General features: G+C 48.0%; 1 protein-coding gene across 3 annotated transcripts in view; it reads left to right on the top strand.

The window, feature by feature from the left end:
- zbtb16a (zinc finger and BTB domain containing 16a) overlaps positions 1–20050 on the top strand; it is an 80735-nt gene that overhangs the window by 28399 nt on the left and 32286 nt on the right. For all 3 annotated transcript variants that reach the window (XM_027004194.3, XM_027004211.3, XM_027004204.3), the window contains exon 3: positions 5568–5665. In XM_027004194.3, coding sequence (XP_026859995.2) covers positions 5568–5665 — 98 coding nt within the window. The remainder of the gene's footprint in view (positions 1–5567; positions 5666–20050) is intronic.

Genomic DNA, 20050 nt, shown 5'->3' with positions numbered 1-20050 from the left:
AGCAGCCCTTATAATGGCTGTAGGTAAAAGGGGCGTGAGCTCTGAATTCCATCCTTTAAGATGAGGTGGCTACAGGTATCAATTGTGGATTAAGTCTGTCTCTCCCAGGTAGCACAGTTGGGGGAGCTGGCTTAAGCCTGGGTCCTGACAGGGCTCTCGAGTGAGCCATGCGGGCTGTGCTGTTCTGCCTGATGACCCCACAGAAAAGAGGCTTCCGAACCACTATGGAGGGGGGGGGGGTGCTCGGTGGCTGCTCGGTGGCTGCTCCGGACAACATAATTGAGCGTTGTTCCACAGTCTTCCAATGCACGTTCACTGTCTTGTTTTAAAGAGACCTCCACCAACACACATGCGCACACTCACTCGCACAAATACAAACCCACTGGGAGGGCTGGACAGCATGGGTACTTAACCCAGCCCCAGGAGCAGGCCACAGCTGCACAGGGAAGAACTTTCGCCAAGAGGAAGATTGATCTGGAAAACAAGGCCCCGCCTTATTGATAAGCCTCGCCACACAGCGTGAAACCTTCTCCTTCTCCTCCCAGTGATAATTGCATGTTTCTCGTCACTGCGGTGCCATTTCTGGGCGGAGTGTGTTGGTATTAGGATAGCATCATCTTCAAAGGCTTTGATTTCGCACCATTTATCCCACCTTCCCCCATGGTGTTACGCCACACACAGGCAAGGAAAACACTGTCTGCTCTTATCTGCCAGGCTGTGGAGGGAGGATCCGTACACATTAATGCGCCCTCAGTCGGAACGTGTGCTCCGTCCGTGCCGTAAAAAAAAAGCCGGCATCCTGCACCCGTCTTGTCTCCTCCCTCACCCGCTCCCACTGTCCGTGCTCAGCTATGCTTAGCATGGGCGTGCAGCGTGTGTGTGTGGCTGGAATTCATATGAACGTTTCGCCGCAGGGACAGAGGGCCAAGTCATTGATATGGGCAGGACAGCTGGCTGATAAACAGCCCACGCCGGCGAGCATTACCCAGCCTCTCGATACGTTCTGACCGGGGTGGGGAAAGGGGGGGGTGAAGGGATCTTGAAACAAACGATTAAAGGATGGACAGAAAGGCAGGGACATTGGAACAGTTGACACCACCCGTAGATTATTTATTTGTTGTGTTGGAGTGGTGTGTGTGTGTGTGTGTGTGTGTGTGTTTTCTCAGCAGGGTTCATAAATGCCATAATGGCTTTTCCTGGGTACAGTTGCAGGGTGTTATGGAGGACTTATCTTTTCAGTTTCAGTTTGGTCGTTTTTTGGTGTTGATGCTGTTGCTGGGTTTTTGGGTTTTTTTTTTTGTTCTCTTCCCTGTGCCATGTGATTCGCCATTGCCTGCCTCATTCACTCCTAATGGGGTGGAAAGGGCTGAGGAAAAAAGACTCACTGGTCTTCTCTACAAAGACTGCTAAAAAAGCAAAATGCTCCAGATAGTTAGCCTAGCTATGTGCCGTGGATGAGAGTGCAGCATAAACACCGTAATGGCTCTTGCCCGGGTTTGAGATACATCACAAATGCTTTTGATCGGAAGCTTCTTTTAGCTTCTGTGTGGCTTGATTTTGAAATCACGCCTGTTCAGTTTGTATACTTAAAATGTGTATTGTCGGGATTAAACCTTTCCTGTTGTGTGTGTGTGTGGGGGGGGGGGGTGTTTTTTTGTTTTTTTTTCCCTGTTTAAGGCACTTTATTGGAGGGGTCAGTGAAACCGTCATCTTGAACAGGGGTTCTATAGAAAAGTCAATTAGCATTAATCATCATTATGGTAATGTTTTTTGGCAGTGTGTTGTCAACACCTGACTGAAATCTTTATTAAGAGTGAACGGTACGATAGACTGACAGATTGGGGACCCCCCCCCCCCCCCCCCCCCCCGCTCCTTCTCACTGGACCTCTCAGCACATTGTCGGGCCCCCTTTGACAAATACCTTAATCTGAGCGCGCACATGAGCTGGCATGCTTTTGAAGGCCTGAGTGGGACCTCGCCGAGGCCGATGAATGGGGGGCCTGGCTGGCTGCACGCCGTAGCCTGACTGTTCCCAGGCAATGCCCTCGCCGCCTCGCCTCGTCTCGCCTCCATTATCCTATCCTTAGCCTCGCATTGTGCATTGGTCCCCAATGCCGAGCCTGTAAACCACATGCCCTGTAGGCCCAGGGCACTACACCCTGGTTAAGGCCTGAATCTGGAGCAGGGGTTGCGGGGGGAGGCGTGAAAGGGAGCACAGCAGAGGATGGTAAATGATGGACAGTGGAACATAGTTCATACTCACAGGGAGGTACAGCCCCTGAGCAACCTAGACTTTTCTCCTTCTGTTATTTATTTGTTTGTTTGTTTGTTTGATGGGGGTTTTATCAAAGGGGTTTGAAGTCATTTGAATGCCATCAGTAACTGCTATGTCAGGTTGCCTAGTGTTTTGGGGAGGAGCCAAGCAGAGCAGCGTACCCAGCGCAGGGCAGCTGTGCCGGGAGCAGTGGGAGGCTCTGGGACAGGGCAGGCTTCTGCCTATGATGGACGTCCCAGGGGCCACTGTAGAGTGAGAGAGTTCCGATTTCTACGAGCTGAGCTGTAACAGCTCAATAACACAGCCCCGTAATCTACTCGGGTTTCAAACATGGCCCTGATTTACGAGCCTGCACGCCACTCCGCCTCTGAAATGAGGTGTTCAGCATATGTTTTGTTGACATAAATTTGAAATTTATTGCCATTGTCAAAACTGACTGTTGGACAAAGTCGCTTATTAAACGAGTAAATGGCTTGAAAGAGTTTTATGTCTGCTTCCTTAATGACTACAGTCAGTCTGTTTCAGGCACTTGAAGTCCCCCCCCCCCCCCCACCATTGCTCTCTCTGTCTCTCACACAAACACACACACCCACACCCACACCCACCATCTATAGTTTCTGCTGCAAATTAAAAGCACAGCTGGTTGGAGAGACCTGAGGGGTAAAGGAGCTGCCGCAGTTCACACATTGTAGGGGGGTGCATGTGTGTGCATGCATGTGTGTCCGTTAAACAGAGGTCACGGTAACGATATCTGGAGTTCACAGCCCTTGGCTGTAGCCTTTTCACATTAAACAAAGGCAACACATTGTGTGTAAGGTCTACAGGGTCATCCTCACCTTGCACTAGCACCATGAAGGCTGAAGCATAACGAAAAGGCCTCTCATTAGCTAGATATCATTTCAATCCAATAAGGATTCACACAGCTCAAAACACAAAGACTACCATCCTAGACATGTCTGTCTGAGCGCTCAATTCCTGACATGCGATGTCAGTCTTCTAGGTGACCGACCCGACCTCCATCAGTACTAGGACTTCACCTCCGTAAGCGCGGTGTCGCAGACAGTATGTGCTCTCCGTCACTCTCTCGGCACTCCGGCCGGTCTCCTCACGGGCCTCAGGAGAAGGACAATGAGCAGATTGAGGGCGCACAAAGGCTTTTGAGTGTGCGTTCTCCATACAGGATCCCTGGGCAGTACACCGCCAGTCTGGCTCCCAAAGGTGCCCAGACCCCTGGCTTTTCCCAGCTCCACCCCACGCCCCACCCCCGCCCCACTCACTCGCCCGCCTGCCTTTTGAAGTGCCCTTTATCCTGGGAGGCGTTTACAGGCCTTTTTAATTACTTACAGCTTGCCAAAGGGCTTTGCTGCTTCATTCTTCCCTTTGTTCATTGGGTCTCCACAATCCCCATCGAGAAGACAGCCATCAGGATTTTGGATGGTTTGCAAGGGGATTTTTTTTGTTGTGGTTTTTTTTTTGTTGTTGTTGTTGTGTTTTTTTTTGTTTGTTTGTTTTTGTCCTATTCTTTTGTTTATTTTCTAGAGGGTGGTTTTTTTTTCCCGCTCCTTTCTACTCCGAGCCTAAAATGGTTTTCCATCAATTTATTCTCGCTGAGATTAGACCACACTTCCTTGCTTTAGAAAAGCTGCCATTATGCACGTAATGCCATCTTGCGATACAAAAATGTGTAAATCGTCACAATGATGTCTGTGGTGTGGATGAGCACAGTTTGAAACAAAATGGTGCCATTGCAGAGTGGCAATTTGATGACCAATTAGTTGAGCTGGACAGTAGCAGTACCCGCAGCATAATCGTCATTCAGCTATGGTTCTTACCCCTAATGTTTTCCCGTTCTTTCAAACTAGAAGCGGATAGTTTAATATGCTATTTGAAAACATATTGTAACAGTATATTTGGCAATAACCTTTCTTTAAACTTTTTAGAAACAGGAGGTGTATTTCTTCATTCCTCATTAAACACATACTTTTGGCACTTAGGTGCAGACAATGAGCTAATTACTACTCTGGAAACAATTACTAAATGTTGTAAGTATGCTAATAAAATCTAATTCAGCTCACTGCTTGTAACACATTACCAGTGTTCTTACTCTCAGTGGCTCATTGGCCCGCTGCTGCCCTCTTAAGCAAGGGCATCCATAAAACAATAAACCCACTTACCTGTCATGACTTAGTTTGATATTCTTTATGAGCGGCAGTCACTTAGCTTTTAACCAACCTGAGTTTGCTAATCCCTTAGTGTTGACTCTTCATATGTCCTGCTGGCTTATCTCGGTGAGGACGCAATGGGTCTGATGACTAGCTTGGTTAAAGATTCAGAAATCCTGCTCTTTGTTGTCAGCCCTGAGAAAGACACACAGGAACGTTCACTGGTCCATGCTAATCCCCATACAGGCCATGGAGTCAGGCTGGTATGCTAATTGCTGCAATCAAGATGGCCCCAAAACCTTTACATATACTAACCAGCATCAAGCAATGCTGGGTTTGCTCTGTCCTCTGACTTAACTGTGAAACATTTTGCTGAGAAACCCAAACAGGCATGAGGTTCTTGCTTTCTTTTTCTGTACCAAGGCTAGTGCCACTGTGATTGGTCATATCTACCATCGGTGTGGAAATGGTATAATTAAGAGAATAAATGTTGCACTTTCTGTCCAGAAAGGTTGCCACCCAATTTGAAGTGGGGTCGGGGGTACAAAAGGCAGCCCGCCCTGTGGTTGAGTAAATGCACACCATCTCAGGGCTCACAGGGCATCTGTATGTTTCTGTTAAAATAAAGAGCCCCTTCATTCGCACTGAGAGACCTACATGAATGAACAATAGCACTTTAAAATCTTGAGAATTTTAACAGCGTGCCTCTCATGTCGCGCCGAGAAAATCACTTCCTACTTTTCTAAAGGGAGTCTGCTTTAATCCGCTCTTGGGTGTCTACGTTTTTTGAATTAATAGCTATTTTGTCATTATGCCTTCTTCCTGATAGAAGCGTGCTTTGATTTATCTGTCTCATGACAGCGGTTTTACGGGCGCGCGGCATGGTCTGGTCCTGCGGTTCCTTCCTAGCTGCAGCAAGCGGTACACCGCGGATGGCGGCTCCTGTCCTATTTGCGGGGCGAAATTACGCCGTTCTGTCTTCGCCGTTCGGCACCCTAATCAAATCACGTACACTGTGTGCTTCGGCCGGGGTGGGGGTGGCTCCGGGTGCGCCGTCTTTGTGCGAGTCAATCAATGGAGTTGGCTGCGAAGCAGTGGCTGATGTTGTTTTGCCCTGCCTCTCTCCACAGGAAGCTGCACAGCGGAATGAAGACCTACGGCTGTGAGCTGTGCGGCAAGCGCTTCCTAGACAGCCTGCGTCTGAGGATGCACTTGCTCTCCCACTCAGGTAATGCTCACCCACTTGCATCCACGGGTGCCTGCCACCGACACGGGCCAAATATAGCTCCGCCCGGCTGAAAACGGAGCGCGCGAGAGCGCGTCCCGGGTTTTGGTGCAGATGACATGAAGGGAGACTATACCTAAATAGTGGCGACATGCAGAGCAGACCAGACTGGATCCGAGCTCATTTAAATCGTTAGTATGTCTCTGGAATTCATTCATGATTCCATCCAGAACTGAATGCTGGAAATGGCTACTGAGGAGATGTCAGCAGCAGAGTGCTCAAAGTTATTGCGTTACTAGCCTAATAGCCATGTAATTCAGCACATGCACACACACGCGCGCGCACACACACACCAACGCACACACACAGGCTGTTGATTCTGCTAGCCTTCTTAAATCATGGGGGGCTTATTTGCACTGGGTTTTTTTTTGTTTGTTTGTTTGTTTTTGTTTTTTACTGGAGTTAAAGGGGTTTTAAAGAATACTGAAGTCCTCTTCGAGTGAATTTGGTTTATACAGAGTGTGTAAAGGCGCTGGGGCTCCTCGCCAGCACACGATCTACCCTTGCTTCCCCATCACTGCCAGATCAGCAGGTCACGAAAGCCCCTCTCCTGACAGAAGGATAGTGTACATGTCTGCACACCAGCCACACTTCTCAAATCAGAGTTTCTAGATTCTTCCATGTACTAAACAGACTTGGAGCCATGCACTTTGCCTAAGCAAACGATTTGGCAATGTAATTAGGAACACGAATCAGATTAGGTGTGTCAAAAACCAGCCAGGCTGTCAGTACCAAACAAGGAACACAGCCAGTATGCTCTGTAACAATGGAATATCTTTGATGTCAATATCTCCATATAGTGAGATAGGATTGACTTTTCTCATGGGTGTTTGAAGCCAAGACGAGTGGGGAGATGAATGGCATTTCATGCTGGGCTGACCAATTCAATTCATGCACAGCTCAGCATGAAAGGGGCCACTCTAAGAATATATCTAATGTTTATTTTAGAGGCTGCTCAAATCCCAAGATGAGTGTTCAATAACAGACTCTGGAGATATTGTGCCACCGCCGCACTCATGACGGCGACCCGCCGCGTGTGTGCTGCGAGGTGACATTTATGTGTGTCGTGCTCTAATAAAGACAAGGGAACAGTTTGTTGACTCTCATCCACCATCGCACGCTTGCACACAGTCGATGTGCTCTTATTCACACAAAAGTATACTACATGTCATTATAGTAAGACTTTGTAATCCAGACGGCTGTATGGGAAGCAGGATTGCACAGATTGGGTAAAATGAGTAGGGGATAATCCTGGGCTCAGGCACTGGGGATTGTGGTTGTTGTTGTTGTTTGTTTTTTTCCCTGCATGGACGCTAGAGAACACTTCAGAAAGCCATTTCTCAGTCCAGCTAGTGCTGTTCTCTTTGGAGAGATGCCCTCGACCCATTTCAGGTGCAGACGCATTTACTTCCACTTTAGTGCTCCAGGCACGAGTCTGGTTCTCTCTCTCTCTCTCTCTTTCTCTCTCTCTCTCACACATCACCCCCACCCCCAACTTGGATTTGCTGAAGGAGTTCTTCAAACGCATCACAGGTCTTCTCCGTGACATGGGGGTGAGAGGGCTTCAGCGAGGGGCCTGACGCTGGATGACGGGCCTTCTCTGGACGGAGCCACATGGCTGAACCACTTTTCTGAGTCACCTCCAATTTCCCAGTTTTCCCTTTCCCCTGAAGTCCCAGTTTGCCAAAAACTGAATTGGTAATCACCCTAGTTGTGAGAGTAATAATGATTATGACAGTGATGACAGCTTTGTTTTGTATAGGCCTGGAAAGCTGCTCATAATTCTGAGAGATGTTCACCAAGGGAGCAACCACAGACTGTCTCCCCCTCAACAGTTGTAACAACTGAGCGTTGCAGGCAGTGTATTTTTAGTACATCAAAAAAAAAAAAAAATGCGGGAGGGTTTGACGTTCGTCTGCTAGTTGACACACAACTCTAACCTGATTTTGTTTGTTTGTTTGTTTGTTTTGTAGCAGCACAGCTCATGAGAGCTTCACTCTTGTGTAATGCGCAGGCTTTTCAGTGGAAGCACTCTTATAGACACAGACACAGGCAGTGAAGCAGAGACACAGCACGGTTCTTTGATTGTTTTTTTTGGTTTTTTTCCCCTCCATTGCAAACTTTCTGTTTATATCCTTCCTATTCTGAGCGGTCTGATTTTTTTTATCGGTGCTCACTACAGTGACACCAGGCGAGAAGGCTCGAGAAGGTGGGTGGGATTGGTCGTAGGCATGCAGTGTGTATCGTCGAGCCATTGCGCTTGTCCCCGGCCCCCCCCCCTCCGCCATTCCACCCCACCCCACCCCCTCGGCTGGCACTCGCCGTCTCTGTTTGTTTTATTGTAGACTTGGCAGGGTGCCAGCCCGGGCTGCCTGCCACAGCTGAGGGTACAGTATGTACAGTGAATCTTGGGCCAGTTTGTTTTTTTCTTCACTCCTTTCTAGTGTTTTGTCTCCCCCCCCCCCGCGCCTTGTTTATTCTTTAAGTTATCGTCTGCTGGCGGTGGTTGTGGGGGCAGTACACAGGCCTGCGTACTGCCGGGTGCCGGAGGTGGAGGTGATGCGTGGGGGTGGGGGGGCAGGAAACCACCGGTGGAGAGGATGTCGCGTGCATGTGCGTGTGAGGAACATCTCGGTGGAGCGGACCGCGCTGGCGTTCTCCTCCTGGGTTAAGGTCAGCACTCGCCAGGGGCTGCCAGGGGGCCGAGGCCGCAGCACGGTGGAGGGGGCGGGGGGGGAAGTGACTCAGCCGTTTGGAGTGTCGCTCGGCTATTAGTGTTATGTGAGCTCCCCTTGTGACTTCAAAGAGAGCAGTGGAAGGCTTGGGTCCTGTCAGGCTGGCCAAGAGATGTATTTAGATCTGCCTCTTTTCCTTTTTTTTCCTGTCGAGAAAGCAGAGGTAAGGCTTGACGAAAGGATTTATTTAACCCTCGCCGTGGCTGAGCCGCTATCGCGTGTGTTTCGTTTTCTCTGCTTGTTGCTGAAGGTCTTTAAGGCCTTTATCCTGGTCGTTGCTGTCATCTCACCTCTGTCGCTCCTCCAGCCACTCAGGAGGTCAACAACGTGGGGTGACACAACCGGCAAGAGACCAACAAACCAGAATGACCTGTCGCTTCATCACCCACCTGGCACGGGCAAGCTGGGCCAAATTGAACTGTCCAGACGTGCGCACACACACACACAAACGCACATACACACACATACACCCCAAACCCACGGGGCCGTGTGAGCACTCTCATTAGCAGGCCAAAGTGCCTGGCCCAGAATGATTAAGTCCGCATGCTATTCCCTGGAAAACCTAACTGGTGTACCTCACTTGACTTCATTAGCCCAGCAGACTGAGGTAGGGTTCGGACATCGTGCCCTCCACAGCAGCCCTGGGGCCTGATCTGTGAGTCCAGGAGCTATGCCCACCTCTCCTGCTCCAGATAAGGAGCACTGGCTTACGCAGCCTGGGCCGTAACCATGGTGAGAGGACCTTTTTCCTGGGCTCTCAGAGGCCAGTGCCATGCAGGTGAGCAGTGCAGCCTTTCCTCACTGTTATGAGCTGGGAACTGTTGCTCTCAAGTTGCCTGCTAAGCAGTCAAGCTCCACTGCTTTTGATGGCAGTGCAACCCCCCCCCCCCCCCCACCCCCAATTAGAGCTGTGCTATTGTGCCCATGGGCTGTTCTTCCATTTTCGGTGTGCCATTATCTGCTGGGTAGAAGCGTTCATCAGTTCTCAACATGTCATGTTTCCTGATGCCTGTCTTCGGTGTTCAGTGCAGGGCATCCAGTGTTTATGTGGAGCAGCCTATGTTTGTTTGCATGCAACAAGAAAAGAAATAGTTCAGACCGAGCATAATCGTAGCTCGCGGTGCACCTGACTGACACCTGTTCTGTGTGTGCGCGTGCGAAGATGGGAGTGTTAATATAAATGGCAAACACATTAAGTCATTGAAAAATGTGAGGCATATGTGGAGTGGAGCTCAGAGAGGGAGAGAGTATTTTCCCTTGTTTTTGTCTGTCTCTGTTTCTTCTTAGCTCTGTCTCCTCTCGCTCTGAGCGCCAACCAACACCCCTGTCTCTCTCTTTACATTCGCTTCCTTCTGTGCTCGCTCTCTCTTTCTCTCACTCTTGCTCTCGCTCTCTCTCTCTCGCGCTCTCTCTCTCTGAGCTCCCAGTCTGGCCGGCTGCCACCTCTTCCCTCAGAGTGATGACATCATCAGCTGCCGGCAGGTCTGGATGTTCTGCCAGCATTCCACAGCGTTTATGATCGCTCGCAGATGTGTGTCCAGGAACATACTGTACCCAAAACAGAATTTAATGAAACTTGACTGCTTTCCAAGCCACATATTCCAAAATAGACAAACTGCAAGTGGGTCAGGCGGGGCTGGGAGAAAGGACTCTAAATAAAAGGGGGAGGTAGAAGCAGGAAAATGCCCTGGTACTCCATGATCTCATGTAAATTCTTCACAGCAGCTGATAAAGCCCCCTCTCTTACTCACACTCTCTTGCTCTCTCGCTCTCTCCCACCATCCCACTCCCTCCCTCCCTCCCTGTACGGCATTAGCGGGGGATGACGGGCAGTGTGGATAAATGGCCCGAGCTTCTGTTTGGCCGCGTGCCCGAGCTTCTCTCTGGTGGTTTAAACCCATAATACTTTCCCTGACCTGTTGATGTACATTAAACCCCCATTTAAAACAACTCTTGAATTATGTGGAGCATAAATCTTCTCCATTATAAGGTCCAGGAGAGATGATTAGGCATCCGGCTAATGGGCCTGTAATTGTCCGGTGAGTTTGCTGCTCATCAAAAAGCTGAGAGGGGTTTAATCCCGTGATGCTCCAGGGTGGGCTGCACCGGCCTCCGCACGGTTCTGGCCTTCTGTGGGTCCGACATGAAGAGCAGGGTTTCTAACGCAGCAGAAGCTGTCTGCTGCTAAATTCCTTTGATGTGTGCTGCCATGGAGCAGTTAGCAGTCTTAGCTGCATCACTGCATGTGCTTCTCGGCCTTTAATGAAGCCTCTTGAATCTCTGCCCCAAGTTGCCTCAAAAGCAAGCCTGCTTGGACCTCTCCACCGCTGTTCTAGAAGTGTGTGTTTCTGTTATGTTACCAGCTCTGGAACTTTCCGTGAGTAAAATAGGTGGGTTTACCACAACCATGTTTTCCGTTTCTGTGCATATTGGTTGGCTGTAAATGTAGTCCATGATCTATTTTTTCTGCACTGTAATTTGGCATGCTATTCAAATCTCTTTGAATGTCCTTATCCGCTTACTTCTCGAGCCTCTTTTTTTAGTGAGAATTCATTTAATTCCTGTCACATAATTGATTTTGAATAATTTACAGTACGAGTTGCATCTCCTGTAGGAAAAAAGGAATGAAAACAACAAAATCTCATTCTTGCATCCTTTTACAATGTTTCATTTTATTCTGTTTATCACTATTATAGATATTTATTTATTTATTTTTGCAATTTCCATCATGGCATCTTTAATATTTTGAATTAAAGCCCGGACTAGTCTGGATCCAGCTGTAATACCCTGTAAAAGATCCTCATCTTCTCCCTTTGTTGTTGGGCATTGCGGCTTTAAATCCCTTTGGTTGCTAAGTAGCAAGTGCCCCTGTGCTCTAATGGGCTGATTTGGTATTCAGCTCGATGCCGGGTCTTATTTTTGTATGCGAGACAAAGTGTTTTGATGGAGGGTGATTGCAGCAGCGTCTGGAGGCTGTTTGGGAGTTTTATGGGCTGTACAGTACACCGTGTGCCTTTGAAAACAGAACACAGGCAATTGAATTTTGGATTTGCTTCATCATTTTTCTCCTCTGAGCAGCCTCTGTCAAAAGGGGAGCATTGCTGGAAGGGCACAGATTAATTTGTTCTGCTGGAAATGAGAGCGATACAGCAGAACACACACGTGTGTGCATGCACGCATGCACGTGCTCGCAAACAAACACACATGCGCGTGCGCGCGCACACTCACCTCTCACAGTTTGAAAAATAAAGCAAAAGGCATCTGAGCATGGCCAGAGAGCAGACATTTGTCACCTCCATGCTGCCCCTCGCTGCTGGGAAAGGTGAAAAACTGAACTGACGCCCTTGTTCTCAGAACAGTGAACATTGGGGGGGGGGGTATAGGAGGAGAAGTCCAAATGAATTGCACGGTCACAAGGCATTTGGTGAAACACCTTTTGATTAAAGGCGTGGGGATGTGGGGGAGACTGCCGCAGCGGTGTGACGGTGTCTCTCCAGCATTGGACTCAGGCATGTCTTTACTGTTTTATGAGCATGACAAACACTGGACGCAGTCCTGCCATGAAAATAGCTTTAAAGCATATCTGGGGTTTATATCACTCCATATTATAGTAAACCTTTATTGTGTCATTTCGTCTATCTCCTGTTTTGATGACTTAGTTTTGCTTACTAGATAGGAGTCAAACTGGTCCGCCCACAAAGATGTTATGCTTTGTTACTTATTTACAATAGCGGATGATAATAAATCAGTGTTTGCTCGTTAAAGAGGGCCGTCCTGAATGGGAAGCATCCTCTTCATTAAACCAGCTCCCCTACACTTAATGCTAGTTTTGCTAGTCTTGAGATGTTTTCGTTTAAGGCATAGTGTCAAACAAGGGTTAGAGTAGTGTTGTGGTGTGTTAGTGCGAGGGGGGGTGGGGGGTGTTAACGTGCAGTGTTGTGGTGCGTTGGTGCAGGGGGGTCAGGTGTGTTGGCGTGCAGTGCTGTGGTGTGTTAGTCCGGAGGGTGGGGAGAGTTGGAGTAGATGGTGTGGTGGGGCTGTGAGGGGAGGCTAAATTTAAATTGTAATTGGCTGACTTCCACAAGCTTGCGGGCATTTTAATGAGTCATAATAACTTCATTTAAAACCAGCTGAGCAGAAAATGGATTGGAGAGGAGCCTGTGGCCAGTACGGATTTGTTTTGTTTTGTTTTGTTTTGGTTTTTTTTGGGTTTTTTTGTCAGGCCCCACTCTTTTCACTGGCAAGGCTGGTCCTGCCTGTCAGGCGGGATGTGGAGCTGATAATGCCGCCCTCCTGCGTGGATTTGTCATATCACTTTTCACCTCCCATTCAGATCACATTCACACTCCACAGTAATTTGTCCCCTTAAGCCTGGCACACACGAGAGCAGAGACGCAAGCAGCCCTGCACACACTGTATCGGACGTGTTTTCCAAATACTCATGAAACCTGCTAACAACCTTATTTTATCCTTAATAAATGGGGGGGGGGGGGGGGGGGGGAGATGGCTGTTAATGATAAATGGGCATTTTATCATTATTAAAGCACATGCTCTAGGTAAGACTGTAAGACTTTCCTGAAACAGGCAGTCAAGATTAGATTTGTGCAAATATCTGATAGATAATTTTGTCTTTCTGAAATCTGAGCTACAATCACTCGTGTCTAATCAGATCTTTTCTGTCTCCATGGGCTACATTCATAACCAAAACAGTCATTTCAGCAAATGATTACATGCCAATAACATGTCTAAACACACAGTGCAGCGAGGCAGAGAAGAAAGACAAATTGATCGGAATGATTCATCCCTCTCTGTCTTTTCTTGTCTGTCTTTTTTTTTTTCTCTTGTGCAGTTGTGGCGCCCAGCGTCCAGAATTTCACGTGCATCCGATGTCTCCGAGTTTCATTTAATCTCAGATTAAAGGGGCAATTGACAGCGTGCTGTGATTAGCTGCTATAAAAGGACACGGTGTTGTGGATGTAATGGCATAACCACATCTCCAGCATCGCGGTTATTATTAGATTAGGATTAAGAGGGTCATCCGTTGCTGGAGTTTAGATAAGTGGAGGAATGTGCTGGCACCCACTGTGCCAGTTCAACTGAGTGTAAACAAGCAGACCTCTGGGGCTGCTACCGTTACCACACAACACAATGCTGCATGTTAAAAAGGGCCTTTTGGAGTCACACACATACACACGTGCAGATGCACATGCACAATGGTGCAGAAATCCTTTGCCACCCACAAGAGTCTCACCTGCCCTTTATCTGGGCGGAAGTTCTGAAGGCCATGCGTGTGTTGTAAGGTGATAAATGCCTTCATCCTGCTTAGCCCATGCGAAACCCATCTGTTTCTGTCTGCCTCTCCCTGAGCAGTGGCTGCTTCGCTCCGCAGTCCTATAGCCCTCCGTATTTAGGTGGATACGATGCCCTTCCAGGTTGTTTCCTTGTTAGAGCCAATATGAGGGTGGCTGTGTTGGGGAGACCGAGGCCACTATGCTACTCTGCATTTGTAGGTCACTTTGCAGATCCAGAGCAATGCACGTGCAGAACTAGAGGAAGCCTGATTTACTTTCCATGTAATGGCAATAAAAATAAATGCTCTCAGAGGTATTTTTTATTGCATTATGTAAGTTTGGGTTGTGGCTTTAGGAAAGTTTTAGATCAATTTCTTAGCGCAGATTAAAAAGCTATGAATCCCATTTAGGATGAAGCTCCCTCGTGGAAATGCTCTTTGAAACTTTTATATTTCAAATGAAGAGAGAATGAAGCGCCGAGCAAAGATCTGCCGCCGGCGCTTTCATGTGGGGGGGAAAAAAACTGGAGTAGAAGGAGGGGAAAAAAAAAGATAAAAGCAGTCCCAAAGCCATCTGGAAGTGGCCAGGACACACGAGGGCTGCTTTCATGCTCTCCATTCCACTGGGAGCTACAGCATGGAAAGCAGCCCTGCATATTGTGTTATTACTGTTACAAACATGTATGGATCAGAATACTAATTTGAGTCTTTCAGAACAATTTTGGCCCTCAGAAAATGCCACTGTTTGGGTTCTATTTGACTAGCCTTACAATGCTCGATGGTGAGATTATAATACATTTTTTTAATAAATACATTTTTAATAGGCAACCCCTGGCCAGGGAGTGCTTTTTGAAACACTGTGCAGAAATGCATTCACAGGTAAACAAGAGAAAATGTCTTCTTACGCAACCTCTGCAAACGCCTCGGCCAGTAGGGTTGTGAGTTTATATAAGGGGGTGGGGGTGGGTGGGTGTTTGTGTTTGTGGGTGTGTGTGTTACTCCAGTTCAGCTTCCTTTTTCCATATAGTACTGTACATCCTATATTCATAAGATGTATATCTGAACTTCGTCTTATGAGAGGCCTGAGCTAGTCAACAGTCCGTTCATGTGTGTGCACCTCTGAGTGTACCATTACGGTGCAGGCTGAGAGGAGGGAGGCTGTACAGCTGGAATGTGTGTCAGGACATTGTAAAAACGCTTTAGTGAGGAAGTTACAGGGGCTGTCACACTTGTCCACTTTTGTGGAGGAAAGGACGTTTATGGAAGTAAGTCTTTTCTCGCCCCTTGACCCAACCCCCCTGTCAGGACCCTCTTCCTCTTTCCTCTTTTTTTAAGCCAGAGAAGGTTTCAGTCCTGTTCAGGAGATCATGAAAAAGCAAATGACATCATGGAAATGGCCAGCTGCCTTACCCTGTGTCATCTGACCTCCTTTGCCAGCAACCGTAAAAACAAAAATTTAAAAAAAAAATCTGTACTTTGCTTAAGGTGATAAATTTCCGTAAACATGTTCAACTTGTTTTTTTTAAAAAAAAGAAAGCCACAATAGTTTTGCTTTTCTCCATCTTTTTTTTTTTTCCATGTTTGAATCTGCAGCTGATTAACTTTTATGGATGTACCTAATGTAGAAGGGGTGAAAGAAAAAAAATTATTTGGAAACAAATGATAAACAACTATGAGAATCGTTGCACCTGAGAGCAGTAAAGCTCTGTCTGTTTTCAATACTCCTGTTCTTTTGACTTTTTGGGTTTCCCACTATCTAGGTTTTGCCATTTGCCAGAGCTGTTTGAGTTGGCCCTTCAGTTCTGTCTGGATAAGCTCAGCTATCCCAATGCAGCAACTGTTCAGCATTGCAGCTGAGGTTGCTTTTGAAAAAATTGCATTCTGTGTAGAAATTCTTTGGCCTCTCTCTGACATGGGCCTGTGTTAAGCGTGGAAGCCCAAAATCAAATTGTTATAAATAATGACTCCTGTGACTACTATGTTCCTGTAACCTAGTTACTGTCCCATAGGTCATTGTGTTGTCTGCTGCCCACCCCCCCAGGCTTCTGACCTGAGCTTTAATAAACCAAAGACTGCCTTTGACAACGTGTGACTTGAAAGCAGGAAATAATGGGCCCTAAACGCTAAATCTTTACAGGTTATTGACCTGTGGAGAGAGAGAGCACGTGTTACAGCAGCCTGTGCTAACTGGGTGCAGCCGCAGCCTGCCTGACGGCTCGGACGGATCGTTGGGCGTCTCCCGTGTAGCGTTCTCTAACTGGCCCGCACGGGGAGGGGGTGTGCGCGCTTGACGGCTCATGCTCAGCGTTTGTCATGTCTAGTGCGGGCCTTAGGCCTCCAGAGACCTCGGCCATAAGGCCATAAGCCATGCTTTTTTTTATTGCCGCTGTGTTGGCTCTAGTTTCATTTGATTGCCAGGCTGCCTCGGACACTTTTGCTTCCTGGCCTTTCTTATTGGCTTCCGGCGTTGATTGATATCGGCCTGTCCAGTCATATTTCAGCAGGCGGATTGAGTGCCCCCATCCCCACCCCCACCTCAGCTCATGAAAGCAGGGCAAATGAGAAAGAGGCTCAGCTGCACCCAACACAATCCTCCCACCACCGCTCTGTCTTTAGCCATAAAGGCATTTACAGCACTGTAAAGGCACCTCCATTGCCATATCCAGCGGGTTGCCAGAGCTGCAGTGGTCGTTTTGGAGAAGGGTTCAACGCGTGGTCATCCTCTCAGGTTCTGCCACGATTTAAAAAATAAAAAGAGTGAGTTTGTAGGGAGGGCTCCCCTTACAGCCGACCTCCCAGCTATTGATCAGCCACCAGAGCTCACTGCTTGCTCCACTTTTGCCATGATGGTATCAGTTGCCCAAACCAGAGGCTGCCTGGTCGCACATGGCGCATTGCAGGTGACCCAGGGATGGGCCTCTAAAGAGCATGGACATCAGAAGCCAACACATTACACGGTCAGAACCAAAGCCTGTCTGGCCCGCTACTTCCTAGAGCAGGTTTTCATTAAACAGCATTTCAGCACGCACAGAGTCCTGTCTGAAGCATTCGGCCCGCGCTGCTGGGCCCGGCCTGGCTCCCGTTTCCTCCACTTCTCCAAGGCTTTTGTCCAGCACTGCAGAACAGAAGAGATACCCATGGTTCGACAAAGAAGAAGCGCTGAAAGAGGAAGTGGAAACCACATGGAACCTTTCACCTTTGGTAGTGGGGGTTAGTGGCCAGCTTTGGCCAGTTCCACTAGTAGGGTTGTACAGAGATGGTTTCCTGTTAACGTTTACTTTGTCTATGTGTGGGGATCAGACTATATGCACCACATACTTGTGTGTGTGCGGGAGGGGGGGGGGTGTCTCCAGTATCTCCAGGGCCAGAGAGCTGAAATGACTGAACTGTATAGTGGGAAAACTCACAGCCTTCCAATCTCTCTCCTCTAACATGCTTCTCTCTCTCTCTCTCTCTCTCTCTCTCTCTCTCTCTCTCTCTCTCGCGCGCGCGCGCTCACTCTCGCGCTTGCTCTCTCTCTTGCTCACTCTCTCTCTCTCTCTCTCTATACATACACACAGTATTTCTCTGTCTCTCTGTAACCTGAACAGTCAAATTGATCTGCAGTCAAAATGGGTTACGAGATTTAGTGTCCAAAAAAGTAGAGTCAATGATTGTGTGACAGCAAGTCCATTTTGAGAATTTAAAATTTAGAAATGTCTTTGATGTGGAAGTGTATTTGCCAAGTCAATATTTATCTGCTTTGGCTTGTCCCTAGATGTCCTCTCTCTGTGCATCAATCTGTGAAGTTATCAGAAGTAGCTCAAATGTTTTCTGTTTTTATCTTTGAGCAAACCCTTCCTTTCTGTGAATGGTAGTATAAATATTAACTAGCTGACTGGTCTTCATTTTCTGATAGTGAAGTCTTAACTGTCTTATCTACTGTACATGCTCTACAAGGTCTCTGTCTCTCTGTCGATCTCTCTCTTTCTCCTGGTTAAATCCATGCATGCGAGTGCTCCTTTGTCTGTATTTTGCCACCAGCATGTGTGAGCATGTGCTCATGTCTGTCTGTGCTTGTGCACAAGTGTATGTGTGCAACTGTGTGTGTGTCTGTGTGCATGCGTGGGTGTGCGCGTGTGTGTGTTTGTGTGTGTGTGTGTTTATGAGGGGAATCTGGCAGGCTCCCAGGATTTTTGTCTTGGTTGATAAAAATGCTTTGCCTGCTGTACACATCTACTTGAGTGCGGGAACACGCAGTTCCTGGCTGTCCTTTCCAACTGGCAGTCTCTGCACTGCTCAGTGACTGATAAGAGGCTAGTGTAAATAAAACTGTACAGCACAGCGCGTTACTGCTGAAGGAGAGAAGGCAAGCATGGTGTCTGCACTCTTTGTTCTGACGGCACTGATTTTTTATTTTTTTTTATGGATTTTTTTTTGCTGTTGTTTTGGTACTGATTGTACTGTCTTATATAACCCATTTGTGTAGGCTTACCAAGCAGAGAGGGTGGGTGGGTGGGTGTGTGCGCTGTATTTGTCCATTCGCGCTCTTCAGAGCTGCTGAGTGCAGACATGGGCCTCCAGGGGGCCATTTGGGAAGGCGGCCACCTGAACCCAGATCAGTGGGCCGCGCCAGATTCACCTCCTCAGCGCTGTCCTGGTAGCGGCTCCTGGACCCGTTATATGGCCACCTAAACCCAGATCAGTGCCACACCACAGTACTGATCACTGATAGGCTCTGGTTACACGATCATCATGTTATACCTGTTCACATGCACGCACCTACTCGCACACACACACACACAAACACACACACTCATGCACGCATGCAGCCACGCACGAGACCTCTCTCTTCTCCTGGATGGGTGATTAGCAGTGAGTGCTCTTTACAAGAAGCATATCCCTTTCTTCCGGTTGTGCAATATTTCAGAGGGGAAGTGAAAAAGGACGAGGCCAGCATGGCACGTGGCACCTCTCTCCTCCGTGTTGGGAACCTCACTTGTGTAAGGGTTCATTATGTCAGGCTTATGCCGCTGTGGCAACTCCAGGGAGGTGGGGAGGAGGAAGTTGGAGTTGTTCAAAAACAGTTCTTTTATAGCCCCTGTTTTTTTAGTTGTATTTATTTTTTGTTGTTGTTATGATGATGTGCTTGCAAGCCAGTTATTTGTAGCCTTGGCCCAATGCTCTCTTTCTGCACCATAGCCCAGAGAGAGTTTGAGTGAGATGGGGAGTGAGAGGAAATGATGGGAGGATGTTAAGGACCTGAGAGATGTAGGGCCAAACCCGAAGGAGGTGTTTTTCATCCAACCTTTTTTTTTTTTTTTTTTCACATCTCCACTTAACTAGAAAGGACCTATTGATCAAAGAGGAAAGGCAGAATTTATCACTTTAATTTCAAGACTTTCTGTGGTGATCTGAGAGCAAATTCCTGCCGGCTGCGGCACCCCCCCGTGAGATAATGACCCTCTCCAGTAGGCTGTTGCTTGTGTTGCAGGCTGGACTGCACCTCCACACTTACTGTCTCTTTCTCTCTGCCACTTAATGTGGCGATGAAAGTCCTGCTCACCTGCAGTTCCTGAACCTGCTTCGCCTACTGCCTGATGTGGGGCTGCACTGTCCTAGGCTTGGGTCTGTCCCCCCCACCAAACGTGGCCTGCCAATCCAAGCCTGCTTCCAGCACATCCCCAGCCCACGCCGCAGGCTTACCTTAGCCCTGCTCTCTGCTCTCCCTAGTGACCAGCAGGGCATGGCACAATTATGTGGTTGTGGTAGGCATAATTATGGATGACTCAATAATGACTTTTTTCACCTGTTCAAACTGTAGTGAAGTCTTGGTAATATTGTCTGTGTATTGCCTCCTATCCTGGCATGTGCCTTACATAGTAACGTGGTATTGCACCACCTATTCACTCAGCGAAAGATGATAAGTTCTTCCTGTGTCAGGCAAGGGTACAGTATGTTTTGTAACTTCACGATGGTTGCGAAACAGGCCTGCACTTCATCTCGATCGCACTGTTTTATCTTAACTATGACTTCCTGTTTTGGTAGCTGAGGTGCTGTGCCATAGGTTGTGGTGTTGAGAATGCACTGGGCTCTGTTTGGAGTGCCCCAGTGCACTACTAGTTATAGGTGAACCCGAGTGAAGGAATACAATACAACCCCAACCCCTGTCTGTTCAGACCCACACGAGCGAGTGATTTGGGCTGTTAGTTCCTGTGTTTCGAACCAGATTGCAACACTTTTGCACATCCACATTCTGTGAGGGTGACTAACTGAGAACTTGTGATTTTTTTTTTTTCCATTGGGCCTGAGAGGGGGTGTAGG

The sequence above is a fragment of the Electrophorus electricus genome, chromosome 8, assembly GCF_041902795.1.
Source record: "Electrophorus electricus isolate QZ-2024a chromosome 8, ASM4190279v1, whole genome shotgun sequence".
In the NCBI taxonomy this organism is placed as follows: domain Eukaryota; kingdom Metazoa; phylum Chordata; class Actinopteri; order Gymnotiformes; family Gymnotidae; genus Electrophorus; species Electrophorus electricus.
The sequence above is the reverse complement of the archived record's forward strand: the minus strand, read 5'-3'. Positions and strand labels throughout refer to the sequence as shown.